The 27,206-nt window shown below is 37.4% G+C and overlaps 1 protein-coding gene across 3 annotated transcripts in view; it reads right to left on the bottom strand.

Annotated features, from left to right (window-relative positions):
- LOC122793622 (membrane-spanning 4-domains subfamily A member 4D-like) overlaps positions 1 to 27,206 on the bottom strand; it is a 254,571-nt gene that overhangs the window by 166,835 nt on the left and 60,530 nt on the right. For 2 of the 3 annotated variants that reach the window (XM_044061812.1, XM_044061811.1), the window contains 2 exons: positions 17,677 to 17,835; positions 5,505 to 5,615 (listed from right to left, as the gene is read on the bottom strand). In XM_044061812.1, coding sequence (XP_043917747.1) covers positions 5,505 to 5,615; positions 17,677 to 17,835 — 270 coding nt within the window. The remainder of the gene's footprint in view (positions 1 to 5,504; positions 5,616 to 17,676; positions 17,836 to 27,206) is intronic. The other variant, XM_044061813.1, reaches the window with a different exon arrangement.

The raw sequence follows: 27,206 nt of genomic DNA, 5'->3' as shown, positions 1-27,206 counted from the left end.
TAACAACAGGGGTATGTTTAGATATTTTTCTAATTGTGTGATTTGTATTTGTGTTTCATAGCAGAGTTGGAGGAATGCTTTGGCAGTACATACCAAGGCAGAGTTATCTGCGTACCATATTAAAGTTCTGTGTATGATTACTTTTTACATGTCATTTGTGAATATACTGAATAGTAAAGATCCAATGACAGATCCTTGAGGAACTCCTATCTGAGGTGGAATGGTAGCTGAATATCTTTCCACGTGACAATTTGGTCTCAGTCTTCACAGCAGCAATGGAACCAGGTAAGTGTGGTTGTGGCAGCACCTATTTGTGCAATTCTTTGAGTAGTACATTATGTGAACTTGTGTTGAATGCTTTGGATAGAAATATGAAAACTGATGCAGAAATTGCAGTTTGGTTTAGGTGAGAGTTTGCAGTCTTTAAGAAGGTTAGGAGGGCAGTATCTGTACTGTAGTCTGGATGAAAATTGTGTTGCATCAGTGATAGTATATTGTACATTGTTACCTATCCTAAGAGCTTTTTATGAATGCATGCATTTCAATAGAATCTTAAATAGGGAGAATAATAATGCAATTGTCCTGAAATTTGCTGGTTAACAGCCTGACCCCTTATGTCTAGGGATTATGTATGATTTTGATGTAGTCGCGGTGGTGCAGCGATAGCATTGTCGCCTCACAGCAAGAGGTTCTTCCTTTCGATTCTCAGCTGGAGCACCTTCTGTGTGGAGTCTGCATGTCCTCCACATGGTCGAATGGCATTCGAAAGACATGCGTGAATGGGCGTGCCTTCGTTGAAGGTTGGGCATCGGGCTAGCACCTCGGCACCATAAAAATCAACTGCCAATCATTAGCAGGCCGGAGTTCCACTGTGGCGACCTCTAACCAGGAAAAGCTGAAAGAAAAACAACAACATATGCATTAGTGGAGATATGACTCCTATAGGTACTCATTGCAGTATGTCAAATGAGGAATATCTCAAGATGACAGGACAGAAACATTCTAGTGCCAATGTGCAAGAACAAAGGGGATATTCAAAGCCATTGGGAGTACAGAGGTATCAGATGCCTGTCACAATGCATAAAAGTACTGGAGAAGACTGGTAAACAAATATTCAGAGTAGTAGAAAGTAAGATGGAAGACGAGCAGTTCAGATTTGATTTAATATGCAGTATAACCAAACCAATGCTTGCAGTGAGACAGTTTATGGAGAAAAAGCTGGAGAACAGGAAAGAGTCCAATTAGACATTCCTAGACTTGAAGAAAGCATATGACAAAGTTCCTGAGAAAGATGATTTGGAAAGAGCTGTAATAGTTCCAAGTCCCATAAACACTGGTAGAATTAGTGCAGGCTATGTGCTGATGCAATGACATAAGTACGAACCATGTTTGGACTCACAGAGGGTTTCCCACTAATAGTAGATGTGCATCAGGGTTCAGCAATAAGTCCATTCCTGTCCATACCGGTGAGAGATTACATCAGCAAATGGGTCAAAGGGGAAAGATAAACAAAGCTGTTGTATGCAGACAATTTGGCATTACAAATGTACACTGAACAGGAACTTCAGTAAATAATAGGGAACTGGAATGTAAAATTGAAGGCACATGGAGTGAAACTACAATACAGTGATCATTGCAACGAATGTAGGTAATGAGAAGAAGCTGAAAATTGTAATGGAAGAGAACATGAACAGAATAACAGGTTCAAGTATCTGGATGCTATGACTGAAGAGAAGAGAAATCTGAGTTAGGATGTCAAAACTAGAATGAGGGACACTGCAACTGATGGCACAGTGTCAGGAAAATGGTAAAAAGCATAAAAGCAAGGAGTAAAAAAGAATAGTGTCACTGGTTCTGCTGTACTGTACATAAACTTGGGTACGGAAGGAAGAGCAGCTGAAGAAGCTACAGGTGATGGAGGTAAATTGCCTGAGTTGGTAGCAGGATACGTACTGTGGAACAGACAAAGGAATGAGAACATTGGAGCAGGTGACAAAGTAATTCAGTCACTGAGAAGGCTAATTAGAGCAGATTACAGTGGTTGGTCACATGTGAAAGAATGCAGAAGATGATTTGTTAAAGCTGATTTTGGAAAGACAGGAAGAAGCCAAGAGGAGGCAGAGGATGTCCAGTAATGAGAGGGATGCAGTATGTAAGAAAAGACTTGTGACAGGATGGCATGATTGCTGAAGAAGCTAGAAAAATAGCTGTGAATTGAGAGAAGTGGTGATAGCCGACATGACACACCACCCCCATGAAAACTGTATAAAAGGGGCTTATGATGATGATGATGATGATATTTTTTAACTTTTTTTTTGCAAACACACAGCCTATATCTTCTAAATCTTCAGCAACAGATATTTTGAGGTGGCCTGGCTTCCTATCTTTCCCTATCTTCACTTTTCTTCCAAATTTTTTGCAATACTATAATCTTTACTCATTTCATTTCCAAACCTAAACTGTATCACTCCTTATTATTTTTATTTTATTTTTTTGCGCATCTAACAGCATAATTTGTTTCTTTTTTCCTTTGACTTCATATTCTCTTATCCTGTCTATCTTCTACTACCTTAAAAATGCCACCTTTGTTAACATGACCCTCTGTGGATTTTATCTGGGGACTTGTACTGGCAGCCAGTTAGTGCATTATAATCCAATCAGCTGTGTCATCCAAACAGTTCCTCTGCGTTCCTTCTCCAGAAGTGCAGCATGCAATGATATCACACTGCCTGAAACCAGAAATCTGTAGATCTCCTTATAGTCTGTTGGTTGTAATTAAGGTCAACTGCCTGTCGTTTATAAGAAAAAATATTCACCATAGACACTGTATCCCCCCCATGGAACTGTTGACATGGAGTACCTTAGATGTTCACAGTTCAATCAGCCCTCAAGCATTCTCTGCCTCTTTTTCAACCTTGGCACTGTTACCCCAGGTAGATATGACACAAGGGCAACTGAAATAATGTGTGACTTTAATATGATGCCTCCATGTTAACAAGCTCTAAGTAAAATAAACATCTACTTAAGTGTGAGGGTACTACAAAATAATACACAGCTATTTAATCTATTAGACAGGAAGCAGGGCAATCATTAAGTACTGTGAACTATTGAATCTATTAGACAGGAAGAAGGGTAATCAATTAACTACTTTACAGTCCACACTATAAGATGTGTTATATCACAGGTAAAACACCAAGTTAAGTCAGGAATAACAGTTTGCAGCAAGCCACCTCAGCCATAAAGCCATCTGTTAGTTCCTGTGGTCTTCTAAAACAGTATGTTTCATTAAATAACACATCCTTAGCACTCAGTGATTAAACCAAAGAATGAATGCTGGGAATGTATACAGCTTCTGCCTTTATAAGTGAATGGATTTCCCCAAGGGAGGGCCAGCTGTAATTCTTAGAGCCTTGACTGCAATCTTTAATTGTAAGGTTGTTATTTCAGCAGTGGGAAAACACAGACTAACTCTGATATTGCAGTACTCTTGAGAGGATTTGCCCCTACTCCAAGATGCCACAACTTTAGGATTAGCGCCTATAGGTAACAGAGGTATATGGGGCATAGCAGGGAAGGGGTAGGAACAAAAATGTTTTAGCAAAGTTAGAACAAATTCTGAAACCTGTCTTTAAGGCTGGAATTCCAGTTGGATTATTAGATTTCCACCGGATCTCTCATTTGTATTAGAGAGCCTTTTTAAAATTTTCTTCTGACCTGTAGCCTGGAAGAATTCAAGTACCACCATGTAAGAATCACCATGATGAATGAGCTTACATCTAGACTACAAAAGTGCTATCTCCTTGCAGGTGGAGGCAGTGTACATAATATACTGTATACTTCTTACATACCCATATAAGGCCTGGATAACAGGTTAGGCTCTATAAAATTCTATCCAGTCTCACTGAGGAAAGTATAGCTTTGTTGTGCAACTAGGCAGAAGGATGACATTGCTTTCCTGATTTTCTTATGCTGGATTATCCCCTAAAGGTCACAATTTCCAAATGATTAAATTCATGTTGTAATGGTGCTCCTGGAACTATATATGCCTCTGAACCAGTTGGCATTCTCTGAAGATAATGAAGTTGTAATGTAGCATGGGTAGGGTTACTTTAATAATGGGGTTTGCTGTCATGTGGAAGAGACATTAAACCAAGGCCCCTTCTACCAGTCTTGGTGATAGTGTTGCCTACTGTGGATTCAGGTGGGGGTGAAAAAATCTAAGTTACCTCTATGATATAAACAGGACTTACTGGAGATACATGTATATAGCCCAGAGACTACCCATTCACTGGAAAAGCTCCCCATCTATGTCAAGCAGAGTTTCTCCATATCTTAACAACAAAAAAAGCAGTCAGTCTAAAAAGACAGCATTTAAGGAAAAAGATTTAGCATTTTCATTACACAAAATATACAGGGCCTTCATCAGAACAAAGTGTAACATACTCAGTTCATTAAATAACTAAAAGTCGCATGTCAACAATCACCTGACAGACAAAAAACTACAAAAGGTATTAAGAACAGAATTATTCTAAAAATGGAATATGAAACCACCATCTGAAAAATATTTTATATGCATATATAAAAAACTGTTTAAAAAAAGACAATTACATGTAAATATGTGTTGTTTACTGTTATAAACACCCCCTCTGTTTCAAAATGGCATGATCGAGCTATGATAATTTCTATGTGGGCAAGTCCCCATGAAGGTTATCTAAACATATTTATGAACGTACCTTGGATAAGAAACAGTTTTGAAACAAAGGGTGTATTTAAAATAGTAATCAATACATATTTACATAGAATCGTTTAAAAAAAAAGTTTCTTTCTTTATATACATATATAAAAGATTTTTTCAGATGGTGGTTTCATATAGCCTTTTAAAAATTATGCATGTTAGTAATAGTTTCTGTAGTTTTTTGGGCTGCCAGGTAAGTTTTATCATCTTATTTTTACTTATTTAAATGAAGTTATTCTGTTCTGCCTTGTTCTGATGAAGTTCCTATATACGTTTTGAAGCAAAAGCACTAAATCTTTGCATTAAACATTGTTTTCTTAGAGCAGCTGGTTTTAGTTTTTATTGACCCTAAAAATTCAGCCTTTGAAACCTGCAAATCCTTAATTTTAGTTCCACCCTATCCTAATTCAAGTCTAACTTAGACAACTGGAAGGGGAACCAGAAATCTGCCCTCAGGGGGGCAGAAATCCAGTCCCAGCTCCCCTTATTCAGACAGAGACCTCTTCCTTTTCCCACTTATAGTTAACCAACTCCACAGTTTTGAATCTAAGGGAAAAATAAATATGTTTGAATGGTAATTAAGGAGGCTGAACTTGACAAATTATTATCTGAAAACCTAACTTCAACAAATAATACAGTCCCTATATCTGTTTCTATCAGAAAATCACTATTAAGAATTTTTTTTTCTTTCAAACATATTAATTCCTTCTCCACCTCTCACCAAATTTCATACATACCAAGACTAAAATTAGACCTAAATGCAACTTACCAGTGCAGAACTCCAGAATGGCAGGCCAATGTCTATTACAAAGGAAAATTCTAGCATACTTAAAGCAATTCCCATAGTGATGGTCACGATTCCAATCATAATCTGGGTGGTCTGCAAGATGACATGAAGATATTAGAAAGCTATTGTAACCAGTTTCTCTGTTTTACATTACTTGAAAGAAAACAGCAAATCCAATAAGACACACACACACACACACACACACACACACACACACACACACACACACACACACACACACACACACACACACACACACACACACACACACACACACACACACACACACACACACACACACACACACACACACACTCACATACATGCACACAAAGAACACATCAACACATGTAGGAAAAAAAAAAACAAATAAATGAAAATATTCTGTATTCAAGCCACTTCTGCAGGCACTCCTTCATTTTCCTCAAATAGTATGTCACATAGTAGGTTTGCAGTTATCCGCCATTAAGTGAACACAGCCACATACCAGAATTTGGAAGGGAAAAAAAGCAATTCAATAAACATTTGCAGTTTTTACTGAATGGTCTATGCGTGTGATCAGTTTATCCTCTGATTTGGATGTTATTTGGGATATTTTTTCAAGCACCTTAATGTTTTTCGACATCAGGCTTGGTCTTAAGCTCTGTGCTTCAAAGCATAGCCAAACAAATCCTCTTATTTTGTACTGATGAGCTCAGAAAAACAGTGAAACATGGCATTCTAGAGCTAGTGGGGTTTGGCTTTATCAGGCTGAATGCAGCAATAAAGGCATGAAAAGTAAAAAGTAAAGCATCATGGGCATTCAGAAGCAATGTAGCTGAAACACTGGTATGTCCTTAAGGAGTCATTTACATGTATACCATGGGTCTTTACTAAAGATGGTTTAAGGTCTTACACAGTAAAAACCCTAGTGGGAATCATTCTTGGAGCTTTCAACTAAATGGTTTGTCCATGTGACCTTTTTACTGTTTAATCTATATATATATATATATATATATATATATATATATATATATATATATATATATATATATGGGTTCACTTCAGATGATCAAGTTTCCAAAATCTCGAAATTCATATGTTCGAGACCATATGATCGAATTGTCCGTAGCTCGAATATCTGAAGGGGGGGTTAAATAAGTATTGTGAGTATGTTAAGTGAGGGATTTTACAGGGGGGCAAGCCCTCTGCACCCCTGTTACTTAAATATACTAACTCTGAGATTGCACTACAGCAGGGAACAGGAAAATCTCCCATTCCATAGTGTCTGTAGAAGTGCAGAATGGGATATTTCCCTTTTCCCCATTGTAGCGCAATCTCAGAATTAGTATATTTAAGTACGGGGTGTGGGGAGCACAGCTCCCCACGTGGAGGGTGCAGGGAGGCTTGCTCCTCTGCAAAAACATCTGAAAATGGTTCTTTTTTTTTTTTTTTGGTTCACTTCTGATGTTTGAGTTTCTGAAAACTCGAATATATGGTCTCGATCATATGAGGTTCGAGATTTCGGAAACTCGATCATCTGAAGTGAATCCATGTTAAATATATATATATATATATATATATATATATATATATATATATATATATATATATATATATATATATATACATATATATATATATATATATATATATATATATATATATATATATATATATATATATATGTATATATATAGCTGCCTATCAAAATGTTGAGTTAACGTTCGGCGATCACAGGAATGTTGAATACGGCTGGATGATGTCCTTGTTACCGAACATTACTTGAACAAGACAGTTGTATTAGAGAATGCCACTGTGCATTCACTGATACAAACCTCAATGCTAAGAGTACAGATCGTGGTACAATGCAGACTGGGAAATCCATCCCTTTCCTCACAGTAGTATGATCTTGGAGTTGGAATATTTATGTAGTGGAGGGTGTGGGGGAGCAGCCCCTCACAGGGGGGTGCAGGTAGACTTTCCCCCTGCAAAACAGTAAATTTGCAGGGTAGGGGCTAGACTTACTTTAGCTCCTATGTGGATATCACATTTGTTATTCGATCTAAATGCCAAATCTGATTACTTCCTTTATCAGATTTGACATTTAGACCTAATTAGGATGCAGGAATTCACCATTCTGATTTGACATTCAAAATGGAATTTGTTTTGAACGTCGACATTTTGATAGTAAACATATATGTTAATATATATATATATATATATATATATATATATATATATATATATATATGTGTGTGTGTGTGTGTGTGTGTAAAGGCAATTTGGAAGAAGAACTGAATATATACTGTGAACATTTTAAAAAGTTTTAGGCTCTTATTTTTACTAGTTCTTTATTAGTCATATCCTTATAATTTTTATTATTTCTACCTATGACCTTAAGTCTAATGAAATTAAATCCTGCTACCACACTGTGTGATTAGTTGGATAACAGAACTACAATTCTGTTGGGTATTTGACTTTAGTCTGGACCTGTCCACGGTGAAGAGGTGCAGATTCACCCAGAAGACACTGATTAGTCAACTAATAGGCATTGTTTGAAAAAAGCCATTTGATTTGTTAAATTTGTTAAAATACTGTGCAAGTAGCTGGATAACAGAGTCACAATCTTATTGGATATTTGATCTGAGTGTGAACCTATCCACATTGAAGAGGTGTAGGTTAGGGTGGCAGACACTCAATGGATAACAAAAAGGCAGTGTCTGAAAGGAGCAACTTTGATTTGTCAGCTCCAACCATAAATGTTTCACTTTACCTTCTAATGGCCGATCTGAAGAAGGGTTCAACCCGAAAGCACTTATCCTGCCATTTCAATTTTTTTATTTCTCATTTTTTTTTAATGAAGACTTTGATTAAAGAAGACTTTTATGATAGTCAGCCTGGTGGTCTTTTTGTTTTGTTTTTTTTTTACATTTTATCCAAGTGCGTATCTTTGACTGCCAAACAGTACATCTGTGGATTTATATATATATATATATATATATATATATATATATATATATATATATATATATATATGTGTGTGTGTGTGTGTGTGTGTGTCTAGAACATTTCACTGAATGCACATTTCACTGAAACTCAAATTAGTGTGCACTTTCCACTGAAAGCTCAATTCATTGAAACACATTTCACTGAAAGTTATATATGGCCTTTTCCCCACTGTGTGCTTTCAGTGATTTGTGTTCAGTCATTTGAGTTTCAGAGAAATGTGCATTCAGTGAAATGTCCTAGACCCATATATATAAATATATATATATATATATATATATATATATATATATATATATATATATAATATATATATATATAAATGATAAAGTGCAAAAGCATTAATACACAATGCATCAGTGCTCGTACTTGCTCTCTAGTATAGATGACGAACACATGGGGTAGTGCTTTTATATGCTTTTATTACATAGAAACACATCAGGATTACAAAATATAAATGAACAGACTACACAGACATACATGCTTACATCTCAAAAGCTAACACAAAATGGCAGTCAGGCTCGCATGTGCTCAGTAATTATGCAGTTGTACAATATGCACCTCCAAGAACCAGTGAACTTCAGCAGTTGAGTAAAATTCCTTTATTAAACAAGTGTTGAGCACTTTCATTCAGTAACAATATGAACTTCATCAGAACATCTGATAACCCCTCATACCCATTCTTTATACTCATTATATGGTCATGTGAAATATCCACAACAATTAGCTTTTAAAAGAACCAAACAATAAAAATGCTGGACTCTAAAAATTAAATAAAATCTAATAAAACATTATGCTTTAACTTTAAAATAGATGCTAAGGAGTTTTACTCAACAGCTGCAGTTCACTGGTTCTTGGAGGTGCATATTGTTTATCTGTTTGTTATTCATAGAATTGTGAGTTGGTTGCTGTTTATGCAGTTGTGCAAGCCCCTAGAAAGCTCCTTAAAGTTGTACACACATATTGATCTACATCCTCGCTCTTAAATAGATTGCCCTCAATGAAATGACATTGAAATAAGACATGCAATAATGCTGACATCAGAAACAAACACAATGTTCATGTCCAAGTTTATTTATTTATTATTTGTTAACTGGGAAAGTCTGACTTGGAAGAAAGCCAATTTTCAGCGGAGGCCCAGGGGGAAACATTCCAGATGCATGTCTTTGGAATGTGGGAGGAAACCGGAGCACCCGGAGGAAACCCACACAAATGGAGGGAGGACATGCAGACGCCACACAGAAGGCACCCCAGCTGAGAATCAAACCAGAGAACCTCTTGCTGTGAGGCGACAATGCTACTGCTGCATCACTGTGCCGTCTTATACTTATTATATGGTCAAGTTGACATGTATCTTTAACATGGTCTGGAAATACCACCTGATCTAGTAATATAGTAACCAGAACTGGGTTTAGCAACAGGGACAGTCTTCAGTAAACAACTCATATCAGGAACTTTGGGATTCATCTAAGGAACAGGGAAATTTAGTGGAACTTCCTCTGGAACTGGAGCACTGGACAACTCACTCAGATAGAGTCTTTCTCACAGGCTAGATGCTGTAGTTTAGATTTGGACACTGGCATCAAATGTTTCTGATTCTGCCTAAACTCTATTCTTTCTGATTCCACAATGTGCAATCTCAGCTCTGGCAAATACCCTTCATGACTCCAATCCGATCATAACCTTTGCATGTTTGCATTCTTACTGTCTCTCCTTCACGTAATGGATTGAGCGACTTGCTGGATTTGTCATTTTAAAACTTCTGGGCTAGGCATTTCTTTAACAGATGGTCTTTTACTGACCTGTTATTCTTAACACTTGGAACCAATAAACTACTGCTGACTGGTAATGCAATTCTGGTTTGTCTTGACAGAAATTTCTGGGCAGGTGAACCAAGATGCTTATCATGAGGAATATTTCTGAGATTCATGAAATTCAGGAAAACATCACTGATATCTCATTTTGACTTCTTGAGTAACTGTTTTGCACTTTGAACTGCATGTTCTGCCAAACCATTTGACTGCGAGTACTCAGAACTACTTGTAACATGGATAAAGTCCCACTTTTCAGTGAATATTCTAAATTGCTGACTAGTAAACTTTGTGCCATTGTCAGAAATAACTTTGTGTGGACTACCATGGACTGTAAAATGATGTTTCAGCTTAGTAATGACAATACTGGATGCTAGATTAGGAAGTAGGACAATCCTGAACTAATTGGAATAAGAGTCTGCTAACACCAAGTAATGTTAACCATTCCTCTCGAAAATGTCAGTAGCTACTGTCGACCAAGGTAGTTCAAGAATCTGGTTAAGATGAAGTGGTTCCTTCTGTTGATGTGGCTTTGTACTATTACATACAGAACAAGATTAAAGTACTCTCTCAATATCCTTTGACATAGATGTCCAAAATATTAGTCCTTGCTGTCCTTTTAGTAGAATCAGTTCCTGGGTGGCCATGATGCAAGATACCAATATACTCTTGTTGCAATGCTTTGGAACAATGACTTTTGGACCTTTCATAATGATACCATTGTCAGACAAAATCTCATCTCTGTAAGGAAAATAAGGTTACAATTCCTGAGGAAAACTAGATTGATATGATAAAGTGGTTGAGCTTCTGTAAAACAGGATCTGAGGCTGTGTGATTTCTAAGGTCATCGAGACATGTAGAAGAAAAATGTCTCACTTCTATGACTTCAAAATCAACAACCAGATGAGCAACCTGATTTTCATTCTGTTCAGTGTTTTTTTCTGGGCAATCTGGATAAAGTATCAGCAGCATAAAAAAGTTTGCCTTTCATATAGACAAGATTGAAATTATACTTCTCAATCTCAACATCATACATTGCAATCTGGCTGGATCTGTATGCATAGGCTTTCTCAAAATAGTGACTAGAGGTTGGTGGTCTGTTTAGATCTGGATTGGTCTACCATAAATATAATCACGAAACTTCGTACATGCAAACACAGTTGCTAAGAGTTCTTACTCTGTCTGAGCATACTGCATTTCAGTTTGGATTAGAAATCTGGATGCATAGGCAACAGGTTCACCCTCTTGAAGAATGACTGCACCAAGACCAAATATCAAAGCATCACAGGAAAGAGTAACTGGTTTGTGAACATCATAGTATCTAAGATTTGGTGGACTGGCAATTCTTTGTTTCAGGACATCAAATTCTCTTTGGTGCTCTTCCAACCATGACCAGGATACATCTTTAAATGTTATCTCTCTAAGTGGTGCTGATAGTTTGCTCAAGTCTGCTATGAACTTGCCTAGATAATTAACCATGCCAAGAAAGCATTGAAGGGCTTGAACATTGCCTGGAGAGAGCATCTCAAGAATAGGTGTTTGCTTGGAAGAGTCTGGTTGTAAGCCTGAACTGGTAACTAAATGACCAACGTAAGTGACTTCTCGTAACCTGAACTTGCATTTCTAAGGATTCAGGTTAAGATTCACTTGATGTACTCTTTCCAGAACTTTCGTAAGGTTGTTGTCATGCTCAGCTTCACCATTACCTCCTACTAGAATATCATCTACTATAATAGCAGAGGGATACCCAGAAAAAGTTTCCTCCATTACACATTGAAAAAACTTCACTGGCAGAATTTATCCCAAATAGCAATGTCAAAAATCTATATCCGCCAAAAAACGTACTGAATGTAGTAAGCAGCAGGGATTTCTTGTCAAGCAAAATTTGCCAAAATGAACTCTTTGCCTCTAACACAGAAAAAGTAGTGGCATTAGATATGACAGCTGCAACTTTTTCAACTGTACGCACTGGATGATGAGGTCTTTTCAGTGCTTTGTTCAAATCTCGTGGATCAATACATATTATGATATCAGCTGAGCTTTTCTTATGAGCTACTACCATGGAGGATACCTATTCAGTAGGTTAATCAACTGGACAAAATTACACCTTGTTGCACCATTTTATCTAGCTCGGCCTTGACTCTGTTTTGCATAGCTATTAGGACTTTCCAGGCTGGCCTGACAACTGGGCTGACATCTGGGTCTAACTTCATGGAGTACACAACTGGAAGCTTGCCTAGTTTGTCTTCAAAAAGATCAGCATAAGTAGAGAAAATATACTAGGCAAAATTAGAGCAGTGGTCTCTCAAACTAACATGGTGGACTTCCTTATTAAATGAAAGCAGTCCCACTTTCAAACTTTCTCTGAGAAAACTTATAATGACTGTACATGCCTTTTAACCACATAAAATAACAAGTCATAGCTTCTCCCACAGACCAACATGAAATTACTACTGAGCCTTCAGTTTGAATCTCTTCACCACCATAAGCAACACGTTTTGCCCACTTTGCCAAATCAGGCTTCTCACCAGCACATACTCTAGCAAATGTTTCTGCAGACATAACATTACACTTTGAACCTGTGTCATCTTTGAGCTCTATGGGTTTTCCATTTATCTGAACAGTACAAAATACTTAATTCTTTGCCCATAAATCTATTGCATTGACTGTTTCATGACGCACTGACACACCATCAACATAAAAATTAGGGTCATGGCTTTCTAATTGATCAACTTGTTCCTTGGAAAGTTCCATTTTAATAAAAGAATGTGTCCCTTTTCATTTAGAAAACCTTTTGAAATGATTCCACTTATTGCACTTGTGACATTGCTGACCAAAAGCTAAACATTTTTTTCCTTTTAGGCTCATGACTTCCTCCAAAATTATGACAACTGGCTATAAAACTGGGTGCTGGTCCATTCTTTGAGTTTGCTGACTTACTCTTATGCTTCACTGAGATGGTGTGTGCTCTGGAATTTCCTAGAAAGCTATGGGGTTTCCCAGTGAGTGTTGCAGGGTTTGTAGTTGCTGCCATGTGCTTGGGACTGTTTCTTTTAAACATGTGCTTCATACTATCAACATCTGGTTTAGACGTTACTAGAGGCATGCCTCTCTCATTTGTAAGCATATTTGTATGCTTTTCTGTAAGCTCACATATCTGAACATTCTCAATGGAGTTATTCAAAGTCAAATCACTGTCACAAAGTAAAATCTTTCTCATAGCATCATCTTTGATACCACAAACAAGTTTGTATTTTATCAACTCTTTCTTTAAATCACCAAAACTGCATGTTTTAGCTTTGTTTCTCAAATCAGTTATATATGCTGCAAAAGTTTCCCCAGGCTTTTGATCCCTTGTATAAAACAAGTGTTTTTCCATTGTACCATTTATTTGGGGGTTACACATTTATCTAAATTTACATTTTAAGCATTTGAGGTCCTCCCTTGACTCACCCAGTACAACTATATGACAGTTTTTCCCCCTCTACTGGAAAGACAGCAGGTACATACTCAAATGAACACTCCTTTTATATGGCTTTTGAGCCAGCTAAATTAAACAGAATAAATGCCTTTATACAGTCATCTTTATCAGAAAATGCAGACTGTATGAAAATATTGTACTCTTGCTCAAACACTCTCCAGTTCTCTGCAGTATTATTGTCGAACGCAAGTGGACCAGGTTTTCAAAATCCATCTGCCATGCCAACAAATTATGCCCAAACACACTGAAAAATATGGCCCTTGTAATTATATATGAACAAGCTGCTATATGCGCCTGTAATAACATTCAAATGCACAAGAAACTCTTTGAAATACTGTACTTAGCGAAATATGCTTTGAAATGTCTGTATTTTGGGAACTAACTGTACTGTAATACTACACAAACATGCATACACTTCAGACAAGTCGAATAGCTTTGGTTAATGCAAAAAAGTAGTGCTTAGTGAAAAAATGTGGTTGTTTTCCATATTTTATTCATTTTATGTGATTTGGACTTCATTTGAAACATTTTCCATAGCTATTTCAAATATTTCTGTTAATATATCATAATTTCGAATATTTCTGTTACTTAGAAATTCATTTAGAGCTTTCTGACTGCCTTGTTTCATATTTTGTGAATAAGAAATAGTGTGAGCAAGTTTTAATTCCTGAAATTCATTTCTGACCTGTTTTGCGAGTTATACATGCAGTAGGGATGATTCACTCCTGTATATTCCTCCAGTCTTAACTGAAGGCCTGTTGGTTTCGAAGCTGAGGAATCTGGATCCCATTCTGGCACCATGTCGCTCGTCCCTCTCTAATAAAGATGACAAACAGGTGGGGTAGCTCATTTATATGCTTTATTAGATAGAAACACATCAGGATGGCTAGCAGCATTACAAAATATAAACAAACTGATTAACAGACCAGACTACACAAATATACATGATTACATCTCAACAGCTAACTACAAAATGGCAGTCAGGCTCGCACGTGCTCAGTATTTATACACTTATGCAAGCCACTAGAAAGCTTTTTAAAGTTGTACATACATAATGAGCTACAGTAAACAACAATATTTGAAAATAAAAATTAATATAAAAGCAACTGAAAAAGGAAAACAAATACTTTCCTTTTCTCTTTGCTTAATCCTAACCCTAACAATCACTACAAACCAAATTTCAGTAGTGATGCTGTTAGGGAAAGAGTTTTTCATAATTTAATGTGTAGGGTTGGGGCAGGAACAGAGTTAGGGTTAGCATGTATGCCAAAAGTGACATTCACGGACGCCCTGTTGCTATAAAATGAAATTGTCATCAAACTGCTGCTGTGCTGACAGGTAAAGCAAGACTGTTAAAATATGCAGTGCAAGTCCTGGACTTCATGAGTGTGATGGAGAGTCAGGGGTCAAAAACAATGCTAATTTCTTCTTCTGAACAGAATCAACAAACAGGACCATTTAAATGGAAAACATCTTCACTCTTATCTATCAGGGAGTAACTGGTATATCTGAGAGACACAGAAGAAGACATCCTCAGTGTATGAACAGAGTACTACAACTCTCAACTGTCCAGGTTTTCACAGAATGTCCAGATTTTTGTCTCATATACTTGATCGGCTCCTCACATAAAACTTGAAGTTTTCTAGCTAACCTATGGGATGATCTGAGGATGACAGTCACTAAATCATGACAATAATTTTGTGTTTTCAGACGGCATATTCTTCAGAAAATGCATGCTAACTCAAATGATGTTATTCTAGCAACTTTCTAAGTTTATAACAGCAGTATTTAAAATTTGTCTCTATTTTTAGGCTTTTGTTCCCCCATTATTTCAGGCTTTGTCCAGATGTTTTGCTTTAAGAGGTTGAGAGGTATGGGAGAGTACCTTTTATTACTACATGAAAACATCATAAAAGGTCATATGCAGAGCTCATATGCCTGTTTTTGGAATGCATTCAAGGAATATTTAAACCTGACCTCAACAATGGCTCAGGGCTATGCCAGACGTTCTGTGATCTGCCCTTTGGGAGTTTTGGGAATCAGTTCTCAAACCGCACAATTCATCCTGTTAGCTGACCGTTTGACTACAGAGGACACATCTGATCATACATCAATGGATATGTAGATTTGAGCCTGACCCATACCTCTCAACCTCTTAGTGCAATACTTCTGGGCAAAGACAAAATAATGGGGGAAGGGGGCAAATGTCCCTAAATAGCTGCAAGTTTTAAATGCTGCTCTTACAAACTTAGAAGGTTGATAGAATAACATGTTTTGCATTAGCATGCATTTTCTTAAGGGTATGAAGTCTAAAACTCAAACATCTGTCATTATTAAGTGACTTCAGTTCTTAATGATTTGCCAGAAGACCACAGATTTTATGTGGAACAAACCAAAAAATGTTTGGTAAAAATATGGGTAGTTGAGAGGTTTTGTCTAACCCTCCACTACAAATTAAGATGTTTTCATTTTTTTGGTAATTTCTGTCCTGCACTACACGTCAAAGGACCCCAGTTTTCTATGGATTCATGTTTTATTTGGGGTAGCTATCTTGTACCACAATAGAAGATTACTGCATTTACTTTGAAGTTCTCTGGGTGGTGCAAACTGGCAGATGGTTTAAAATATCATACAAGCCATCCAAGATAACAGATATAAAACTGAAATGCTTGCCAAAGTGCAGAAAGTATTTACTAACTACGCATGGCTTAATATCAAGGATTTCAGTAAATCCACAGGACTTAAAACAATTTAATAGAAATATCTTGTAGGTCTTTCATTATCAGGGGATAGGGTCCATCAGTACTGATTTGAATAACCTTAATGATGCTGCATACCCAAAACTTAAAAACTAGAATATGTGAACTGTACTTTGCAAAATGTTTATCCAAATGCATATTTTTGTTAACTATGTTAAAGTTATGCTGCTTAAAATTCAGAGGGTAATTTACTGTAGTTTTACCTACATGGACTTTATGGTGACCAGATAATGACAGAAACTGCAAAGCTTGTCATATGTGTAATCAGTTATGTAATTATAATGACACCAATGACATCAGGATGGGAGTAAACAAGCTCATCCCCCGCGTTAGACTGCAGACAAGTATTGCATTTACTATATTTTTAAAACCCCATTAGGTTACTTCCAAACTTAAAAACTACAGAGGTTTGTGATCAAAACAAGCTACCTTGTCTTAATGTATCTTTCATATTGTGATCCGTCTGAAAACTAACACGAGGTATAAGTCCAGCAACTTCTGCTAAGACAGACTCCAGTGCAGATGCAGTATATGAGGATACATCCTTCAGTGAATATGTGCATTTACCAGGCAAAACAAGGAATTTTATGGGGCCCTTTTCCCTGGTCTTACTTCAGTGACCTGTGTTCAGTTTACATTATTTTAACCTGCTGAGGTTATACGTTTTTTTGCAAATAAGAGTTGATAAATAAGGATCTCTGTGTTTTTTAAAATTACTTACTAGTTTAGAGAAAAAAAGAAAACAATTATTACATGCTGCCCCCACAGGCACCATTAACAATTTATTAATTTGCACACAATGCCACACACTCCTCCTACAGGAATGTATTTTGTGCCTCACTTGCCATAATATACACATACACACATTAATAGCGTGGACTGAACCACTAAATATTTGGAGCAGGAACATGCATGCTTTTTAATAAAAGTTATTTCCAGTTATCTCTCCCTCTCTCTCTCTCTCTCTGTATATATATATATCTATATATATATATATATATATATATATATATATATATATATATATATATATATATATATATTGTTTTTTTTTCTTTACAATAACTGAGGGTAAATTTTATGCAGTTATATGTGTTATGCCAGCATTAACTTACCCCCAAAGCCTTTGGATCTCCTGCTATGAACTTCTGTAAGTTTGACTTTGGTGAAATATTGGTGGCTGTAACAGGTGTGACATTGTGATAGGTTGGAGACCTTGAGCTCCCCGGTACAGACTGAACATTTGCTGTAGAATTAGAATCTATCACATTCATCTAAAATGAGAAAAAAAAATAGTATGCGAGAAAGCAGGTATTTTAAATGTTATACTTTTCTCATAAATTATCATTCAAAAATTCTTTATATTGCCAGCTGGAATGTTATCTCACATTTTTACTTCATTTGTTTCCATTGATGTATGCATATCACCTCATATTATTGTTTAGCAACTGACATATCACACTATTCACTCACCTGTTCCTGGAGTGAATTTCAGAATTATATGATTCCAGACCCTTTTTCAGGACTCACACTGCTTCTTTCTTGGTGTTAGTTAGTTGATGAGATATTCCAACAAAAACTAAGATTATGATACTCGAAACATAGTTCAGTGGAGTTTGTTTTATCAGATGGATCATACATAATCTTATTTGTCCTGTTCTACTAAAATTCACAAAATTCATTAAATGTTTCTGCCAACTAGACCAGAGCAAATTACTGGAAAGTGTGTGTGTGTGTGTGTATGTGTGTGTGTGTGTGTGTGTGTGTGTGTGTGTGTGTGTGTGTGTGTGTGTGTGTGTGTGTGTGTGTGTGTGTGTGTGTGATTTTTATTTTTTAACCACTGTAGGACTTCCTCAATGGCTCCCATACTTGTGGCCCATTGGCTGTCTTACTTCTTCCTGGGGTGACAGCTAAGCATCACCAAAATTGAGCAAGAGATTGATGGCCCATTTGTTTGGATGCGGGTCTTATCAGCCCTTTTATTTTCCTAGAAGGTGAAATCCAGGTGTTCAGAAATGGAATAGTTGCTGGTCTCATACAGATCAGCACAGTATTCATTCTAATCTATCTGCAGCAGGAGGTTTACTAACTCACTGGACTGTCTACTCAGGAAAAGACATGCATGTTCCCACATGTCTACCTCTCCACCTCAACAGAGCTCACACTGCTTTACAGAATAAGCCTTTTGGCAACTTCTACGAGTGTTCACCCACCTACCAGTATGTGTCACTAATGTAGTGGGGATAGCTGCCCCCCTCCACAGATGCACATTCTGGTGTTGGCCACTCAGAACCATCCTCTTCAATATGGCCCTTCAAGTACTAATATCATTATTCAATCATAGTTTTCTCAGGTCGCAGAGTTACTCACAAGTGCTAAGAAATTCACATTGAGAGTATGACAATATTTTGGTGATGTTAAAATTAAAAGATTAGAAAGGCCTATAACTGCACATCTGTGGGGCAAGCATGATGATGGAATACAGGATTTTAAAGTTACTGTTTTAGAACAAGTCTTAACTAGGGAAGATAAGGAAATAAAAGAGTATCCAAAAAACTTGAAAAAACACAAATTCACTAGAAAAACAAAAAACGCTGCTCCAAACCAAAACCAAAAGGCAAGGACACCAAAGGTTAGCACTTTCATTCACTTTAATATACTGTGAACTTCATCAGAAAACATTCTAACCACCGAAGACAGCATTTAAATACCTAATTGACAGTCACACGACTAAAGATGTCAAATTTAAAAAGAAAGCTCTTAATATATATACACACAAATACATATAATAAAAATAATATAAGTGAATGTATAAAAAGTAAAAAAAAAATACATTATAATGAATATTGATAGATAAAACTTTAAAAACTTTAATACTTAGTTTGCAGGAAGCATTTTATGTTAATAGTATCGTTTAAACCTGGTGCACATTCTGCACCCAAGTAAATTTGCCATAGAGATTCTTTGCATTCTAACCAGGTTATGTAATCACCCAAAAACATTTCTTGACTGGCACTATCTATCACTGAAAAGACAAACTTTTTGAACTTAATGCAAGTACCAGCATGTTTTGCCAAAGCATTAGTTTGTTCTTTTTTCTTTATTGCTAAAAGGTGTTCATAAATACGTCTCTTAAGACACCTAGTAGTCTTTCCTGTATAGTAACTTGAGCAGGACAAGCATTGTGCAACATATACAACCATTTCACTTTTACAACTGTAATATCCTTTATAAAGTTATTTTGATGTGACTAAATTCCACTGAAGACGTGTTGTTAATGTACATACACTGTCTACAAGAATTACAAGAGTAACTACCTTTTTTCTAAATAAGCGTACACTTTGTATCAGTTTTAATATTGCTACCCTGTTCTAATAAGCTCTTAATATTTGTAACTTTTTTATAAGTTAATAAAGGTCACAATCCTATAATCTTAGCTAAGTCCACATTACCTAATACAATTTACCAATTATTAACAATAATTTTTCTAATGGTCCACATCTCATTGACTATAGGGAGTGGAAATTTAAAGTTTTATCTAACAATATTCATTATAATGTAAAAAAATTTTATTTTTATACATTCACTTATATTATTTTTATTATATGTATTTTTGTGTGTGTGTATATATATATATATATATATATATATATATATATATATATATATATATGAGCTTTCTTTTTAAATTTGACATCTTTAGTCATGTGACTGTCAATTAGGTATTTAAATGCTGTCTTAGGTGGTTAGCATGTTTTCTGATGAAGTTCACAGAATATTAAAGTGAATGAAAGTGCTAACCTTTGGTGTCCGTGCCTTTTGGTTTTGGTTTGGAGCAGCATTTTCTGGTTTTCTAGTGAAATAAAATAGTAGTTACAAAGAAAAGAGACGCATTTTATTTTAAAATTGCATACTCTTAAGCTGAAAAGAATAAATCTAGAATGATGTTTCAAAAGTTATTTTTAATTGTATTGGCTAATTAATGTATATCGTGATTTATGCATGTTATTTGTACTTGTGTGTGTGTGTGTGTGTGTGTGTGTGTGTGTGTGTGTGTGTGTGTGTGTGTGTGTATACGTGTGTGTGAAGGTTTTATTTGTTACAGGTAATAGCTATTATGTTAAATGCCCATATTATGGAATAAATCTATATAAACTGAGTTTTTTGTCTTAATAACAGTAGTTTTATTTTATTTGTCATTAGACATATTAGTTTTTTGATAGCTCCCTATTTTTTAGTTACTGATATGAATGATTGGTCATTTAATTCTCTTAATGTTATGCCCATTGAGAACTGCTACAAATAATACCCAGCAATGTACAGCTGAATTTTTTAATGAAATGGGTTATAATATATAGATCTATGAAGTGTTTGACAAACTTGGTGCAGAAAGAAAGGATTTGTTTGATGGATTCTTTAATTTGCTGGCTACTGCTGTAAAAGCAGACTGGCCTGAAAATTTGAAAATGGTAAAAATAATAATAATCTCAGAGCTGCATGTACAGTTTAACCTCGTAAATTTGCAAAGTTATGTAGAGCTAGATATAACTCCAGGAGGTGTTAGAGCATTTAAAATCAAGGTGCACCTTTTAATAATGAAGATAAGGTTGATGTATTTAAAAATGTTGGATTGTTGCTGTTCATAGATGCACTTTGGAATGTTTCAACATTCTAATAGAGAGACATAGTAAAACATAATAAACTTACTAAGGAACTGAAGCAGACATACATCCAGCTTAAATTAAATTTGCGGCTGGCTGAGGTCAATAAGGTTTTTCAGATATTAATATCATGGCTCTGAAGAAACAAATGCAGGCTTGAAAGTGTAGCAAACTACAGAGAGACATACAAGATTATAAATTGGATAAGGTGTTTCTGTGGACAAATACATCTCAAAAACAAAAGATTATAAATGGAATTGAAGACTAATACAACAAGTGGTTTTGCATATGAGCCTATGCTTGGATTAAACAGATCAGGGAATAGTGTTTTTTTTTTTTTTTTAGATAAAGAAGGAAAGACATTTCATAATATGAGACACAATAAAAGAAGACATCCTGGGATGGAATATTATTCAAAACAACAGCACCAATGGTTGCAACCTTTTCAGAGTGGAAAAAGGAGACATCATGGGATGTTCTGGCAAGAGGGTTACTACACGCAGAGTTATAAGTGGCATCAAACATAAGGTACTGTTTATTAATAAGGGTGATGATGTAGCCAAGGGATTGTCTTCTACTAATTTTGCATGGTTGATGTTTTAAGGACATTGGGCTCTGATAAATTGGACATTTCTGGTTTAGAAATTACTGTTACATAGTTTTCTGTCCTAAAAAAAGATTTGAAATTTGTACTTACCAACTTACCTAGGGAACTTTGTATAAAACTGGAAATGTATGAGTTTATTTAAAAAAACTTCATTTGATATATTTCTTTAGAAATAATATATATAGTTATTTTAGTATGAGTTAAGATAACAATTTTTATTCCTGTGAGTCTGAATTTGGTAATAATATACAGATCATTGATGATATGTCTAATCTTTATAGTTATAAGTCTAAAAATTAATTCCTCCTTTTAGTAATAATAAAATTAATGCATGTGCAGATAGGATGATTTATTTAGCTTCAAAACTGATATATGAATAGAAAGGAAATGTATGATTTATTACAATTTAACAGAAAGAGTCAGTCCGTTGCACTTAAAAATATTCAATGTAATAATCAACTTGTTATTAGGCCTAGTGGTAATGGGCAATGTATTTATTACTTAATGTGATACAATATGAGACAATGTGTTTTAAGCATTTGAATGATATTTTAACTTATAAAAAACAAGTAAGAAGCAATGTCAGATAACAGTTGCCACTCTAAAACAATTAGTATGTAAATGTGTAGAATTAGGGTGTTTCACTCACGATAAAACAAGTTTATTATGTGAAGTGATTGTGACGCCCATGCCCTGGCCCAGCAGTCAAGGAGCCTCAATCCTCACCACTAACACCAGAGAGGGCATCTCATATATGAGGAAAGGATAACAAATACACTCAGTAAAGTGCAAGTTCCCTTAAGAGCACACAGAAGTCACAATCAGTCCAGGGCTGGTAACTCCCTTGCTCTCCAGGTCCCCAATAAAACACCCCACTGGCACAGCTATTGGGTCCAGATCTCAGCCAGCTGGGCAAGTTAAAATCTCCAGCACCCTCTCTGTCCAACCAGTGCTTCATGTCCCTGCCCAAGTAGCTGACACACACACACTTTGAGATAAGAGTTTATACAATTACACAGACACTTCTGGGGAAGGCTGGCACAGGTTCTCCAGCTCTACCCCCTTTTCCCAGACTATACGGTAGTACCCTGCCACCACCCAGATAATATTTATCAGCTACTCAAAGGCCCTTAAAAAGGTGTCCAATTATTACTGTGCAATATAATTATCCAATTGGTAGTATAACTAAACAGTCAAGGCTTATTAGAGTGACTTGGTACAGGATCCTTATATACATGCAATGTACTCTTAGAGCTTAACTTATCTCTACACAAAACAGCCACAGTTGAAAGGTTTTAAAATATTTAATAATAAATAATAAAAACACACTACAATACTTCTTACTACACAGTGCTAGTCAAGAATTCAGAGATCACAGAGAAATACTTAAAATTATTCAGTATTACAGTTCTGACATCACAGAAAAACACTTAGTCTAGTTTTTCTAGTTCCTAGCTATTTCTAAAAGAAAACACAAGTCTAAGATAACTTACAGAAGAAAACAAACAGAGTGCTGATGAGATGGATGGTCGAGACAAAAATGCTTTATGCCTTCTGATTCTCTCTGTTTAACTTGACATCTTCAGTCCTGATTCCCATTACATCATTTTCTGCACTTTCCTGGTGTTCCCAGGCTAACAGATACTACATTATTGTTATCTTGCATCTGCAGGAAACTACAGCCATAAAATACATTCCACATGTAAACTCTAGTAATTATTCCTTAAGTTAAAACAATAGGCAGGATGCTTCACTCCAGACTCATCAACTCCAAATTTTAACTTCAAAGGGACAGACATGAAATAATTTTAACTTCAAAGGACAGACAAAAAATGTTTGACTTAGCTTTCTTTACAGCAGAGGGCAATGTTGCTACATTGTTTTAATTTCAACATTTCACAGCATATTCTTTCATTTAAGAAAACAAGCTTGTAGTTCAACCTTCATATTTACAAATGATATAACTATCTATAAAATTCTATCTGGCTAGGCTGGCAGCCTTCACATTTCTCCCCCCATAGAACTCAAGCTAGTTTTTCAAGTGACTCTTGAGAAACCCTTCAGGTCTATCTGAGTCTACCTACCCCATTCACTGTCTTGATAGCCCATCTGCACTGACATTGCTACTCACACTGCGGTGCTGCACTGACATATCATATGCTTGCAACCCTAGGCTCCACCTTAGCAACTTGGCATTTTGCTGGCTGGCTCTGTTTAACCATTTTAGGGGGTTGTGATCTGTCATAACAGTGAATTTCCTTCCATACAGATAAGGCTGTAGTTTCTGCAGTGCCCACACTATGGCTAGACATTCATTTTCTACAGCTGCATAGCATTCCTCCCTGGGTTGGAGCCTATGACTGAGATAAACCACTGGCTGCTCTTCCCCCTCTGAAGAAATATGGCTAAGTACAGCCCCCACCCCATGGTTTGAAGCATTCACCTGTACAACAAATTCTGTGCTGTAATCTGGACTGGCTATAACACAGGGGGTCCTCCCATAGCTTCTTTAAGCTTCTGGAAAGCCTGCTCATATGCTGAGGTGCACACTACCTTATCAGGCCTGTTCTTCCTTGTCAGGTCTGTGAGGGGAGCAGCTATGGTACTATAACTGGGGACAAACTTTCTGTAGTACCCTGCTGTCCCTAAAAATGCCCTCACCTACTTTTTAGTAACAGGTGCAGGCCATGCCTGAATGGCTTCCACTTTGGCAGGTTCTGGCCTTTTTTTACCACTCCCCACTCTATGTCCTAGGTAGGAGACCTCCGCCATACCCACCTGATATTTGCTTGGCTTAATGGTCAACCATGCCCTCTGTAGTCTGCCAGCACCTCCCTGACATGCTGAAGGTGCTCTGGCCAGGAATGGCTGTAGATGGCAAATATCATCTAGGTAAGCAAGGGGAAACTCTCCTGCTAGGATACAATCTACCAGTCTCTGGAATGTCAGTGGGGCATTCTTCATCCCAAAGGGCATCTTTGTGAACTCACATAAGCCAAAATGAGTCACAAAGGCTGACTTCTCTCTAGTACTGGGAGTCAAGGGCACCTGCCAGTAACCCTTGGTAAGATCAATGGTTGTAAGATACTTAGCCCCTCCCAGCTGTTCTAGGGCCTCATCTGTCCTAGGCATGGGGTAAGCATCTGTCTCTGTGTGACTTTTTAATTTCCTGTAGTCCACACAGAACCTGGTGTTGCCATCTTTCTTTGGCACCAGCACCATGGGGAGGCCCAGGGACTGTTGGACTCTTGAATCACCCCTACTTCCAACATCTCCTATACCTCCTCCCTCAGAGTCTGTTTAACTCTCTCATGCTGTCTATAAGGGGCCTGCCTAATATGCCTTTGGGGTCCTGTATCCACCTAGTGTTGCACCAGGTGGGTGCATCCTAGTTTCCCAGTGAACATGTCCCCAAATTTCTGCAACACTGCTCGGATTTCTCAAAACTGGGTAGGAGATAGCTGCTGGAACATTGCTATCCCTTCCTCTGAGCTGTTAACCTGAGCCTCACTGAGGAGATCAGTCCCTATATCTCCCTCAGACTCCTCCAGCAATCCACTGCAAATGCTCAGCACAAGGGCGTCCCTATCATGGTAAGGGTTCTTCATGTTAACATGGTACAATTTGTGCCCCTGCCATCTGCCTAGCAGTTCCACCATGTAGTTAACATCACTTACCTTTCTTACCACCTCCCAAGCTGCTTTCAGCTTGTTGTGTCTGACAGGCATGAGAACCATTACCTGCTACCCCACTGCATACGTTCTAGCTTGAGCATTTCTGTTATACCACACCTTTTTCTGTTGTTGGGCTTCTGCCAGGTTCTCTTGGGCCAGGCCCATGAGTTCCCCGAGCCTTATCCTGAGATTTAGGACATATGCCACAACAGACTCCTTGTGAAACTCACACCCACCTTCCCACTTGTCTCAAATTAAATCTAGAGGTCCACTCGCCCTCTGCCCATACGGTGACTCAAAGGGTGAAAAACCTGTGGATTCCTGGGGAACCTGTCTGTAAGCAAACAACATATGGGGCAATATTTGCCCCACTCCCTCTTAAACTGATCCGCAAATGCCCGTAACATGGACTTGATTGTAGAGTTGAAGGTCTCAACAAGACCATTAGTCTGGAGATGGTGGGGGGGGGGGCGCGTCATATGCTTCACCCCACAAAACTTCCACAAACAAGCCAGCAGGTCTGACATGAAATTGGCACCTCTGTCAGTCAGTATTTCTTTTGGGAAACCTACCCTGATGAAAATCTCTAACAAAGCATTTGCCACCTTCTCTGCCTCAATTGAGGACAAAGCCACTGCCTCAGGGTATTGTGTAGCATAGTCCACTACCACTAGGATATACTTTTTCCTGTGGAACTTAGGGTACTCAGAGACCCCACAAAATCCATAGCTACTTTCTGAAATTTCTCCTTAATCACAGACAAAGGCATCAAAGGAGCTCTCACCTTGTCTCCTGACTTGCCTACCTTTTGACACTGCTCACATGTCCTGCAGTACCTTGTTACATCTCTGGAAATTCCAGGCCAATAGAAGTGCTGCATAATATGCCTCTTTGTACGTTTTATGCCAATATGACCCGCAAAGGGAATATCATGGGCTATGGCTAGAAGCATCAGATGGTAGGCTCTAGGCACTAACAACTGCTGTACTCTCTCACCTTCTAGCCCTCCCTCAATGGTCCACTCACTGTATAATAACCCTTTGTTCCAGTATACAGATTCCCCCTTTCCTTGAGAATCAGGTGCCTCCCTAGCTACCTGCCTCAGGCCTTGCAAAGTAGGGTCTGAGAGCTGAGCCTGTCTCAACTCTATCCTTGTAACCCTTCCCAGCTTCCCTTCCACAGGATGTTTGGCATCCTCTGATAGTGGTGCCTCACTGTCAGCCTGGGTACTACTACTCACCTCTACCTTTGCAGTCACTCTGTCCAAGGGACCATCAGTATCCACAAGCAGCTGTGGCTCACCTTCAGTCTCACTGCTACAGCATAGCTCACTCCCTGAAGTAACCACTTCACCAGTCCTGGCTGCAAGTATGCAGTCTGTCTGGGTCTTCCCCAGGCTACCAGACTCACATGCTTGTCTCCTAGCATGACTGCGTGTAACTGCATAATCTCATCCAAATCCTTCCCTATCAGTACATCTGCAGGATGGTATTTTGGTACCCCGGTTGTCTCAAGACAACCTACTATTGGCATTTTGTCTTTCCCACTTACTGGCTCTCTCACCTTTTGTTCCCCACCTTGCCTCTGTGGACATCTGTATGCCACATGGCCCCACTGGCTGCATTCAAAACATTTAACCCTAGCTGCTGGACATGTACCAGGACTAGTGGCTTCCTCTGCTACTGGCAGATTTTGTTGTGGCA

This window comes from Protopterus annectens, chromosome 2.part0 (assembly GCF_019279795.1).
Source record: "Protopterus annectens isolate FY-2018-M chromosome 2.part0, PAN1.0, whole genome shotgun sequence".
Lineage (NCBI taxonomy): Eukaryota > Metazoa > Chordata > Ceratodontiformes > Protopteridae > Protopterus > Protopterus annectens.
Note: the sequence above shows the minus strand (reverse complement) of the source record. Positions and strands in the feature narration are given on the sequence as shown.